This window comes from Silurus meridionalis, chromosome 20, assembly GCF_014805685.1.
Source record: "Silurus meridionalis isolate SWU-2019-XX chromosome 20, ASM1480568v1, whole genome shotgun sequence".
Lineage (NCBI taxonomy): Eukaryota > Metazoa > Chordata > Actinopteri > Siluriformes > Siluridae > Silurus > Silurus meridionalis.
Window position 1 is genome coordinate 4,813,978 of NC_060903.1, and position 13,378 is coordinate 4,827,355.

Consider the following 13,378-nt stretch of genomic DNA (forward strand, 5'->3'; position numbering starts at 1 on the left):
CACTCCTGGGCCTCATTTAGGGGCCCAGGAGTGACAGCTTGTAGTGGCTGGGATTTAAACTCATGATCACTTTGGCCCAGGAGTGACAGCTTGTAGTGGCTGGGATTTAAACTCATGATCACTTTGGATAAGGGCATCTGCCAAATGCCATTAATGTAAATGTAAATGTATTATGGCAACCATTGGGGTAAACATTTACTAGAGAAGTAATAAAACGTGTAAACATTGCATCAAACTGACTGCTTGCCCACCATGATCTTGTACAAGGTGGTATCAAAAAGTTTAAAAACTATCTTTGGTTACACGAAAGTACTTTATGTTTCTATGTTTACAAACTATCACCTTCAAAATAGCCATCTTTCACAGCAGTAAAGAGCTCTGAGTGTTCCTGCCATTTCTGGAAGTCCTGAAAGTCTTCTTTTCTAAGCATGTCAAGCACCTTCTGCGATTTGCACTGGATCTCTGTAATGGTACCAAAATGGCAACCTTTAAGCCGTTTGCGTTTTTGTTCTAACTTCCTGTTCATGATCATCACACAGATGTGGTAAAGCACGTGGTCAGAATAGCACCAGTTACCACCATCAGTCTCAAAAATCTTTTGATACCACCTAGTATTTGTATTTGTCTTTTTTACTCTAGCTGAGGGGTTTTCCCAGATGCCACAAATACAAATATATATGTGAATGAATGCTAGGGTAGACTCACTCACAGATATCTGGTCTTCATGTTTGGTTTGCATAAATCCTCAAATACGTTTCACATGACAGGCCTGCTTTTATAAGACTCGATCAATAAAAAAAAGAAGCAAAAATAGATTTTTTTTTCCCCTTTACATTCCCAGGATTCCGTGAATAAAGCGTAAACCAACAGAAGCTTGTTCACACAGACACTCCTGCAGTCCAGCTTCTCTAGTTCGCTCTCTACTATGCACTCTTTCACCTCCCTCTACCTCACTGCCCCCATCGTTTACTCACTCACTCAATCACGCATCTCTCTCCGCCTCTGTCTTTTTTGCACTCGTTTTTAATTCCCACTCCCTTTTTCTCCTCTCAGCCCATTCATTCACACATCCCTCATTCCCCATCTTGCTTAATTTCATTTCCTCTCTTGCTTTCCTGTACCCTTGTTCATTTTGTTAGTGCTCGAATGTGCTAGGAGAAGTGTCATGGATGCATGGATGTGTGTGTGTGTGTGTGTGTGTGTGTGTGTGTGTGTGTACGACATCAGAGCACTGGGATAGAAGTGCTGTCATGGCAAAGTGCTTGTTATATAATGAGGCTCTCTGGAGGTTCACTACTATGTTGTGAGATCTGGGACATGTTAATAGTTTCTGACCCCAACAACACACTCACACACACACACACACACACACACACACACACACACACACACACACACACACTCCCACAGCTACAGGCCCATAATTAGCACTCAATAAGTCACGTCACTGCTACCTTACGGGTGATGAATGAGTGGTTTAAGGCACTGCAAGCTCCATTTATATCAAAAACCTGATCTGATTATGGCAAATATACAGTTTCATCAGATAATACGTTTCTTTGGCTAAATAACCAGCCTATACTTACTGTGTAGATTTAGCTTCATTCTCAAACACGTTGCACATGATGTAATGCTTCTGCATTACATTCATAATGCAAAAGAAATAAAAGCTGAGGTTGGTGTAGCTCTGGTAATCAGCAGGTTGTCATCGATTTAGCTTTGCGGTTGGAAAATTAAGAAAATTTGAGATGCTTGCACTGAAGTGGGGTGTACCATCACATACCAGAAAAATACCATTTCTCCTGGTTTTAGTTATATTTTAAAAGCTGGAATATTGGCAATGAAATCTTTTCTTTCAACATGACTTAAATCATATTAAATTCACTCAGTAACAAGATCTTTCACATCACGTTGCCCTTGATCATGACCCCATTCCCTGATGCTTTGATATGTTTTTCTAAAATGTTGCTCTATGGCAAAACACTTTGTGCCACCTTCAATCGAGAAAGAACGTCTATTCTGAGCAGCCTTAAAGAACATATGTGTCAAAGCAGTCATGATGTTTGAGCCTATTATGCAACATTGCAGCAGTGTAGTAAGAAGTTCCCAATAAAACAACCTTACAAAGCATTCAGCTTGATTTACAAATGTAAAATGTATTCATATTTTACATGAATGTTTCTTGATTTTATTCCCCCTATTCTTCGATGTTTAAAATCTCTAAATATAGAGAATTACAGATGATAATGTGCACCAGCATCAAGCTGATCCTGCTTTCTCAGTAGACGTCTGTGGACTCATTTTCTAGTCGGTCTGCAACACTTCCAGTCTTTTTAAAATTATTAATAAGTTTGGCAGCGGTTTCTTGTGAAAGGTGCTTGCCATGTTTCCTGTTAAAGTCCATCACAAACCAGCTTTTCCATCCAGCCCTGATAAGAATAATTTCAGTTTTTGAATGAGTTGTGAGAGTTATGAATGGGTCCTTATTTCATCAATTCCTAATGATTATCTCGCCAAAAACCTGTACACATGAATGCATTTTTGTCCTTTTTCTTAGTGCAGATTAATGTGTTGGCATCGCTGTTTGTAATAATCACACATAGTCAATAATTTGGTTGCAAATTAGTATAAAAAAGCGCAAGAAAATTCATTTTTTTTATTCCTCGTATGTCTTTGTTAGTATTGATATTTCATTCCACACCCATAAACGTATAGAACTGTGCTATAGAGCTTTCATCTGCCTCTGTTTGTTTTTTTAAATTTGTCTTTTACTTACTCCATCCCATTCATTTTTTTCCCTCTCTTTCTTTCCTCCCATCTCCCTCTTTCATTTAAATAATAAATAATACATTTACATCCTGCTGTGTTGTAATTGAGCCATGTTGGTTCTTTCCCTTGCATCCCAGCCCTCAGCTTTGTTTTCTACCCGCTAGCATTTTCTATAATGCAAGTTAATGTAATTACATAAAAGAAATGTACTTACAAAATCAACACAGCACGCTGCTGGCAATATCATCGACCCAGTTCCAATGTTAATCCCTTGTTAAATATAATATGAGGACAACATTATAATTCTGGAGCTGTCGCTCTTTCTCTCACCCTCCCTCTTTTTCTTTAATTTAGTAATGTTGCTAATATGAAGAAATCTTGTATTGTTAATTATAATGAACATCCCCTAGTGCTTTGTCAGTGAAGTAAATAATTAAACATAATGCGTAAGAAGAGAAATAATACAAATAAAATAAAATACAAAAGTGCGATCCTTAAGAAAGGAAGAATTATCAATAGAAAAACTTCTCTCTCTTTTTCTTCATGTGCAGTGAGATAAACCGGCTAGATCTGGGTTTGACGGTGGAGGTGTGGACTAAGGGTCTGATCTGGGACACCATGGTGGGCACTGTCTGGATCCCACTGCAGAGCATCCGCCAATCAAATGAAGTAAGGAGACGGCACCGACCACAAAGCATTAAACAAACATTGCACGCTGTTTAATTTATAACAGATATATCATATAAAGCCTTTATAAAGATGAAGGATTCAGGAAATTTATGAAGTGAAAGAAACAAGGTTTTGCAGCTTTTCCAGCGTGTTCGTTTGCTGCTTAAAATAAATTCGAGCCTCATTCTGACAAATTGAATCTGACGCTTTAATCCCATCGTTAACATATTTTACACAAATTCAAAGTACTGCATCCAACTTTATATTTAAACAAATGCAAACTTAAAATTTCATTTTAAGTTCATTTCATGCTGTAGTGAAAGTCCCGGTGTAATGAGTTTATATTCGAGCTGAGCTCAGCAGTGCACCCATCACTTTCTCTTACACACACACACATACACACACACACACACACACACACACACACACACACACACACCAGCTGCCGAGGGACAGTTACATAAGCACGCACTGGCTTCCTCCTTTAAAGCAAGGCAATTGGCAGCTTTTATGTCCTGCTTTATAAATGAGCAGGAGCTTTTCTTTTTTTTTTCCTCCACATTTGAGAACAATAAATAAAATATCTCCTGTCCTCAATTATGAATCTGAATTTCACCTGGCCTGTTTCTGGACTTCAATAAATATGTTTGTGTATCCTTCCTGCTCTGTTCAGTAAAAAAAAAAACTGCTGATCTGAGATGTGTTTATCGCAGTGATGACAACAGAGGACAATATTTGGAATTTGTCCAGTTTTTTAATGTGGTTCCACTCCAGATTCTAACTGGAGTAATAACGACAGTGTAGATACTCACTGTTTCATGTTCTTACTGATGTTAAAGTGTGGATTGTAATGTATAATAATGTTGGTAATGAAGAAGTGCTTTGGCCTTCATTGACTGTAAAATCATTGGGTTTGTTTAAATCTAGTTACTTGATTTATTTGATACCTATAAAGATTATTCACAGCTTTATATTTATGTATAGTAAAAACACTATTTCCTATAGAAACAACTTATTTTCATTGACTTCTGTTTAGAAAACAGAAACAATTACAGGTTTTTTAACATTTAATCTTAGCTTCAAGAGAGGGAGAAAAAAGGGTTGGGAATGGTATACAAAACAAATAACAGGAACTGACTTGTCTCATAAATGTTTCATGACATTAAATGGGACAATAAACCGGTATAATAAATAATATGCTGTTAAATATTTAATAAGAATGTAACTATTGGCAAATTATTGTTTTTAATAGTCAAAGCCTTATTAATCAACTATTAGGTGGTGTAATGCAGCTGCCTTAAAGGTGATTATTTTCTCTCAAGAGCACACACACACACACACACACACACACACACACACACACACACACACACACACACACACACATACATTAAACTACTTTGGAATTCCTATTGTGATTCAGAGATGTATTGCACTTAGGTACCTAAGTTGTTTAAACTGTGATAAATAATCATGATTTTAACATCAAGCCACATAAATCAGTAAATCTGATGTCATGTTTCTACAGGATTGTGCAACTATCTGAGATTTCTCAGTACATCATTTTGTGTGTGTATTCTAACAGGAAGGTCCAGGTGAATGGCTGACTTTAGACTCCCAGGTTATCATGGATGATAATGAGATCTGCGGAACCAAAGATCCAACATTCCATCGGGTTCTGCTCGACACACGCTTCGAACTGCCACTGGGTAAGACCATTATTCATCACTTCTACCTAAATAATAACAACATGTAAGGGGGATTTTTGTCTGTGACACATGCATTACAGCACAGTAAAACAATATTTTAGCATATCCTTAGGAATCTGGGGTCAGATGACACAGCACCCCTGCAGCACAGAGAGTTTAGGGCCTTGATAAAGGGCCCAAGAGTGGCAGCTTGGCGATACTGGGACCTAAACCCCTTAACTTGCGATCAGTATACCAGAGCCTTAATCACAGAGCTACCACCTCCCCTTCCCCTATGTGCAGCTTCCCCACTGTACTTCACACAAACTGGACATAAAGTTAGAATTTGTAAATGGTTCCGGTGGTGCTGCTAATTGTATTTCTGCAGTGTAACTATTGGAAAACACAAATATTTAAAAAGAGACAGAAATCAGTTACATTAGAGTCATTATTAATCCATGTACTATCTTTCTGTGTCAGTAAGTTCCTACTAAAAAAGGTTCTCAAAGAAACAGCACTGCATATGTATCTGTTTACTGGAGACCCCCACTTTTTTGTTCTTGGCTAGAAATTTGTGTTGGCATAAGGGCACAGCAGGTTCTTCATAAAAAATAAAAAAAACAAAGTAAAAATGTGTGCATGTGGTAGTTGGGGTTGTGTATGTTTTATTGGCATGTGCAAGCACGGTAGACAGGTGCGTGCAAGAAATCCCACTCTCATCTGCTCCCAAAGGAATTTGGACAAGTCCTACAGCACATAGTTTGTTGTATACGTAAAAATGTAAAAAAAAATAAAAATTTACAATGACATTGGCCACAGTTATAATGATGAGGGAATCATTAAATAACCAGGCGGAGGCCTATGAGCATCACATACTCATTATATCATGTGTCATGTGACTTTTTCTTTGTCCTGTAACGTCATATCTGGTGACCTAATCTTAGAAAACGAAAACCCTTAAAGAAAACAGAAACCCAAACGCTTCCATGACAATTAAACAATCATCCCAAGAGATTTTTTTTTTTATGTTTTTTTGTTTTATAACCTAAAATTGCCTACATGTTTCCTTTTGATTGCTAAGATTACTGAGATTTGGGTTAGTGTAAGTAAAACATCCTCACAAGGCTCATAAGGCAAACATGAGTGTTGATGTGTATGTGCTCCTTGCTGCAGATATCCCTGAAGAGGAAGCTCGCTACTGGGCTAAGAAACTGGAACAGCTCAATGCCATGAGAGACCAGGATGTAAGTTCTTTCTCCTCTTAATGAGGGCAAATAATTCAAATTTCCTGAAAATGTCATAACTGTTAACCAATCAATCTGTGCCTTTTGTCCTAGTATTCATACCAGGAGCAGCAGGAGAGGCCACTTCCTGTTCCTGGGGGCCAATGCTGTGAGTTACACACAAGAAAAACCTTGTAAAATCAATGCAAAATTGTCTCTCTCAGACTTCAAAGCAAAAGTGATAGGTCGAGTTACCTTATAGCTTCCGGCATGTAGAAGCCCCTGCGACCTCAAATGAATCTCTCTTCACCACAAGGCTTTTAGACGTGCCTGGATTATGCAATCCTACACTCAACCGATATTGGTTCTCTCTAGTGTGGAAGCAATTGATGTGGATTTTTGCTGTGAAATAATCGGCAAGGGCCAAATTTTTTTTATTTATTCAGTAGTTGGTGCTTCTACTTTGTGAACATTGTTGTTTGAATAGTTACAGATAATTCTTTGTAAAATACATTGTCAGATTTCATACATTATAGATTTGATCAAGTTATAGATATGAGGTTGTCAACCTGGAGGTACCTCAATACGTATAAAAGAGTTACATTTTAATTTATAATTAATTATTATTATTATTATTATTATTATTATTATTATTATTATTACTACATATATGAAGGAGAATGTAAATGACACCAGCTCATTCAAGATCACAGTATGAAGGGATTCCCCTTCTCCCGATTCCCTGATGCAGTGCTGACACAGGTCCCAGTGGCCTTTAAGCCACACTCAAGTGGTCTGTCATTGGCTGTGGCAGACAGACTGAGATTGTCACTGGCTACCAGCCAGACTCACACTGTGTTACTCACAGGTTGGCGAGGAATCACAGCCATCTATAATAAAGGCTGTGTGATTTCCTCCACTCCATTAGCTGAGGAGAGAGCGAAAGATCAGTGGGGTGAGTCTAGTAAGGAATAAAACATGACATGATCTGCTGTGCTATGAGTCATCAAGAGTTACTGTTACTATCCCAAAGTTGATTCTTTTTTAAATGTTTTAGATGTTTTCTTCTGCTTTACTTCCTGGATACAACAGTGATTTGTTAATTATGTCATTTTGCCAGTGGCAGCTCACATTACATTTCAAATTCAATTGAAATAACAATTACAATATACACTATATGTTTACTCAACACATTCATATGTAGATTGATATGTCACACTTTTGGAAGCACACAACTGTATCGCATTATTAGCCTTAATATTTAAAACTGAGACTAAGAAGCCCAAACCTGTTCCAGCATGACAACAATCCATGCATAAAATAAGCACTATGAACACATGGTTTACCAAGGTTGGATTTAAAGACCTCCAGTGTCCTGAAAAGCATCATATCAGACCTCAAATGTAATGAAACCCTGTAGGATGAACTGGAGCAATAACTGCTCCTCAGGTCTCCTCACTATAGTTATATATATTGACCTCAATGATGCACTTCTGTGTGAATGAATACAAATTCCCACAACTACATTCCAACATCTAGTGGAAAGCCCTCTCAGAGGAGTGGAGCTCATTCAAACAGCAAAGAATTGGATGTTCAACAAGCACATAAGGATTTGATGATCAGGTGACCACAAAATTTGGCCATATAGTGTATATGTCAACGTTCCCATGATTTTTTTTTTCACCCTTTCTGATACTACAACCACATACTAATCAAAAATAGTGGCAGGAATCAAAGTACCCCTGTTGGCTCTATGAAATTCAGCAATAATCTAAATTAAATCAGATAAATGTTTTTAAAGGGCAGTTTGTAAAGGGATATTTAAAATACCGCAAAGATCGAGTAAAGAAACTTGAGCATGGGCATCACAGTGAACTTGTTGAAAAAAATATATATACATTTTACTAGTTTTAGTTCATTTTTTTAGTGCAAAATGATCATTTTGCTGAAACCTTATGGTCTGCTTTGACACAGTGAAGATGTACTGAGCATCCTTTTTGTGTCTGCTTTCTACCAGGTAACTGGAACTTATGGGGTGACCAGCAGAGTGAGTACATTTAGAGTCAATAAGCTGCATGATATGGACAAAGTGTTATTTTTGTTCTAATAATAATCCATATGCCTTTTTCCCTTCAGGGCACACACACCAAAATCCCCCGATTGTAAATGTACCACAGTTTATACAACAAAGTTCGTGGCTAAGAAATGCATTACAGTAAAACAATATTTAGTATTTTTTTATTTCGAATGAAGAGATCAGTCATTACATGTTCTGGTGAATAATAGCCAAGACAATCAATTATGTTGTTTCTTCGGGTTCTACAAATGTTACTTGCCTGTTTATTTTTCTCCTTTGCGTAAAAAAATAGAGTAACATAGCACAATAATCGCAGCAGTTTTAAAATATGTTGAATAGCCACATGAAATCTTTTAAACACAAGAAATATTGATTAATATCAGTAATTCCACCCTTCCTTATGTAGCATATATGAAAATAACATGATAATAACTAGAAATCAATATAATGCATATCATTTATGAGGCTTCTTTTCAACAGCATTACCAAAAAAAAAAATAAAAAGCATTAGTGGATCATACACTCACTGCATCCCACACACACCTTTGCTGATGTGCGAATTAGCAGATGGGCTTGCTGGCGAGGGTCCAGTCGGCCCATTTGTCATGCCACCCCGCACCTGATCTTGGCTCTCGTCTCAGAGCATAATACTAATAAGAGGCTTGACTCATACTAAAGTCTGAACACAGCACCACGCTCCACTCTTACATGAGTCACAGTCTTCCTCTTCTTCCTCCCCAAGGGCCAGATTTAGCTCTTGTGGTAATCTCATTTTAAAAGGGTATAATCCATTGTTCTAAAACATTCATACATGTTAATGGAAAACAGGATTTTCTTTTTCATTTTGTTTTGTGAATTAAAAGGCAAACGCGTGTGAAATTAAATCCATTTAACTAACATTCACTTCCCACATGTACAGTGAGGAAAATAAGTATTTGAACACCCTGCTATTTTGCAAGTTCTCCCACTTAAAAATCATGGCGGGGTCTGAAATTGTCATCGTAGGTGCATGTCCATTGTGAGAGACATAATCTAAAAAAAAAAATCCAGAAATCACAATGTATGATTTTTAAACTATTTATTTGTATGATACAGCTGCAAATAAGTATTTGAACACCTGTCTATCAGCTAGAATTCTGACCCTCAAAGACCTGTTAGTCTGCCTTTAAAATGTCCACCTCCACTACATTTATTATCCTAAATTAGATGCACCTGTTTGAGGTCGTTAGCTGCATAAAGACATCTGTCCACCCCATACAATCAGTAAGAGTCCAACTACTAACATGGCCAAGACCAAAGAGCTGTCCAAAGACACTAGAGACAAAATTGTACACCTCCACAAGGCTGGAAAGGGCTACGGGGAAATTGCCAAGCAGCTTGGTGAAAAAAGGTCCAATGTTGGAGCAATCATTAGAAAATGGAAGAAGCTAAACATGACTGTCAATCTCCCTCGGACTGGGGCTCCATGCAAGATCTCACCTCGTGGGGTCTCAATGATCCTAAGGAAGGTGAGAAATCAGCCCAGAACTACACGGGAGGAGCTGGTCAATGACCTGAAAAGAGCTGGGACCACCGTTTCCAAGGTTACTGTTGGTAATACACTAAGACGTCATGCTTTGAAATCATGCATGGCACGGAAGGTTCCCCTGCTTAAACCAGCACATGTCCAGGCACCTCGCCAATGACCATTTAGATGATCTAGAGGAGTCATGGGAGAAAGTCATGTGGTCAGATGAGACCAAAATAGAACTAATAATAATTCCATAATTCCACTAAACATGTTTGGAGGAGGAAGAATGATGAGTACCATCCCAAGAACACCATCCCTACTGTGAAGCATAGGGGTGGTAGCATCATGCTTTGGGGGTGTTTTTCTGCACATGGGACAGGGCGACTGCACTGTATTAAGGAGAGGATGACCGGGGCCATGCATTGCGAGATTATGGGAAACAACCTCCTTCCCTCAGTTAGAGCATTGAAGATGGGTCGAGGCTGGGTCTTCCAACATGACAATGACCCGAAGCACACAGCCAGGATAACCAAGGAGTGGCTCTGTAAGAAGCATATCAAGGTTCTGGCGTGGCCTAGCCAGTCTCCAGACCTAAACCCAATAAAGAATCTTTGGCGGGAGCTCAAACTCTGTGTTTCTCAGCAACAGGCCAGAACCCTGACTGATCTAGAAAAGATCTGTGTGGAGGAGTTGTCCAAAATCCCTCCTGCAGTGTGTGCAAACCTGGTGAAAAACTACAGGAAACGTTTGACCTCTGTAATTGCAAACAAAGGCTACTGTACCAAATATTAACATTGACTTTCTCAGGTGTTCAAATACTTATTTGCAGCTGTATCATACAAATAAATAGTTAAAAAATCATACATTGTGATTTCTGGATTTTTTTTTTTAGATTATGTCTCTCACAGTGGACATGCACCTACGATGACAATTTTAGACCCCTCCATGATTTCTAAGTGGGAGAACTTGCAAAATAGCAGGGTGTTCAAATACTTATTTTCCTCACTGTAGATGAAGACCCAGATAGCGCAGTGGATGACCGGGACAGCGATTACCGCAGTGAGACAAGTAACAGCATCCCACCACCCTTCTACAGCACATCACAGCCAAATGCCTCCGTCCACCAGTATCCCATGGGTCAGCAGCATCGCTCCAACCGAACCACCTACACCCGCTCTATTCATGGCTCTGACATCATTGACTACGACCACCAGAGAGCAATCAGGTGAGAGATAGTCAGAGAGAGAGAGACCCCATGTGCCCTGCTGTTATTGGTCCTGAATAATAATTACACAGGGTTTGGGTTGTAATATATGATTTGCCTATTGATCCTGGTTTCACCCAAAGGTGTATTAAGGGTGTGGACAAAATCCTTGTGAGCATCTTATCAATGTTTGATATATAGCTCTTGGGACTTTCCTGAATGGGATGATCCAATTAACTCTCCGACTCTAAACAATTGACAAATTGATTCAAAGACTCAAAGGACTCACTGGCTGATCCATTTTTTATGTGCTGTCTTCTTGTTTCTTGTTCACATGAATAAAACATTCAAATGCACTCTCATATTTAGCTAAATATCCTATACTTATCTATGTATCTCCAAATGATTTTGGCTGCTCCAGTTAGAGGTCGACACAGAAAATCAGCCGTCTCCGTACCACTTTGCTCTCTACATCTACCTCTTGTAAACCAACCACCTGCATGTCTTTTCTTACCACATCCATAACCTCTTCTTTTTTTGTCTTCCTCTTTTCCACCTGCCTCCATTCTCAGCATTCTACTACTGATATACCCTATGTTCCTCCTCTGCACATGACCAAACCATCTAAATTGCTCCTCTCACCTTGTCTCTAAAATGTCCTACCTGCCCAGTACCCGTTATAAACGAATTTCTAATCCTGTTCATCGTCGTCACTCAAAATGAAAATTGCAGCATCTTCAACTCTACCACCTTCAGCTACGCCTCCTGTCTTTTTTGTCAATGCCACTGTCTCTAAACCATACAACATAGCAGGTCTCACCACCGACTTATAAACTTTCCTTTTCACTCTTAAAGATACCCTTCTATCACAAATCTGCAAATGATGTAAAGTCTTTAAAACAACAATAATGTTATTAATCGCCCAGCCTGTAGTGGAGTGCTTACACACTTCTTTGTGACTCCCAATCTATTTTTGGTTGTTATTTTTACCTGTTAGAATGAAAACTGTTAATAAAAATCTACATCAGAATAATGTCTGGAGCTTCACATCTCCTATCAGCCCCTGCATTTGATGTGATTGTCACCTGAGTCACCTTTCACAGCCTGGTTGTTTTTGGTGTTTTTTTCATGGTCATGGTCTTCATGCTTAAGTTATGGTTTCTTTGCTACTTTGTGTTCTGTTTTCTTCGTGTTAGTTATTAATGCTTGCATTTATAAAATAAAATATCTTCCTTGCATCCGCTTTCGTTGCCGTAACGTGACAATAATAAAAATTAAGGAATCGGAGGAGCTTATTTAGCTATCTAAACTAATAATTTATGAGCCCTTTGGAAATAAAAACCAAAGAGCAATGTTAAAGGGAAAGTCAAAACATGTTTTGCTAATTGGCTGTAGCTGGAGGGAAAAACATGTTCATTGTTTAAGCGGTTTTTAGCAGCTCATTTTGATGTGGCTGTCTGGAGTGTAGATTCAACAGAGCAGGTGATGACAGGATCGTCTGGCCTATTTCAAGGTGTTTGTGAGTGTGTTTTTTGCCCTGCAGTTTGCTTTATGCCTAAATCCAGGATGAATTAGATTAGATTAGATTAGATTAGATTAGATTAGATTAAACTTTATTGTCATTGTTCAAGGTACATGTACAGAGCCAATGAAATGCAGTTAGCATCTAACTAGAAGTGAATAAGTGGCCTATTTACAATAAATAAATAGCAGTGTGATAAATAAGGGTATGGGGTCCATAAGTATGGAGGTGAGGGTGAACATTGTACAGAAGGTGCAGTAGGTAATAAAATATGTATATATAGTAATATACAATATACTGTGCAAATGATGTTGGGAGATAATATGCTCAATTGACATGATATAGTAATGTACAAGTATGAATGTTATATGATACAGCTAACACATTAATGCATGTGTTAGCAAAGGCATGTGTACAGGTGTATATTAACTCGGGTACGTTTAAGTGCATGTGGGTCAGTGGGAGGGTGGGTGTTTTTTTCCTTTCCTTTCCCTTTTCTCTGTATTTAATAGGCTCATTCATCATATTTAATCAATGTGTCTTTCTTCAGCTTTTTTTTTGTTCATTTTCTTTTTCCTTTCTCAAACATTTTGCTCTAATTTATCTGGTTTTATTTTTGTATTTATTTAAATGTTTTGCTTTAAATTAGACTAGAATTGAAAGAATGTAACTCATCTTTGTTGCTTTTTTATGTCTATATCTCCTACTTGAGTAAC

The 13,378-nt window shown here is 38.2% G+C and overlaps 1 protein-coding gene across 2 annotated transcripts in view; it reads left to right on the forward strand.

Moving 5' to 3' along the window:
• Window positions 1–13,378, forward strand: part of LOC124403314 (protein unc-13 homolog A) — a 50,196-nt gene that overhangs the window by 9,589 nt on the left and 27,229 nt on the right. For both annotated transcript variants that reach the window (XM_046876991.1, XM_046876992.1), the window contains exons 4-9: window positions 3,321–3,438; window positions 5,024–5,147; window positions 6,300–6,370; window positions 6,464–6,518; window positions 8,367–8,396; window positions 10,948–11,161. In XM_046876991.1, the coding sequence (XP_046732947.1) occupies window positions 3,321–3,438; window positions 5,024–5,147; window positions 6,300–6,370; window positions 6,464–6,518; window positions 8,367–8,396; window positions 10,948–11,161 (612 nt within the window). The remainder of the gene's footprint in view (window positions 1–3,320; window positions 3,439–5,023; window positions 5,148–6,299; window positions 6,371–6,463; window positions 6,519–8,366; window positions 8,397–10,947; window positions 11,162–13,378) is intronic.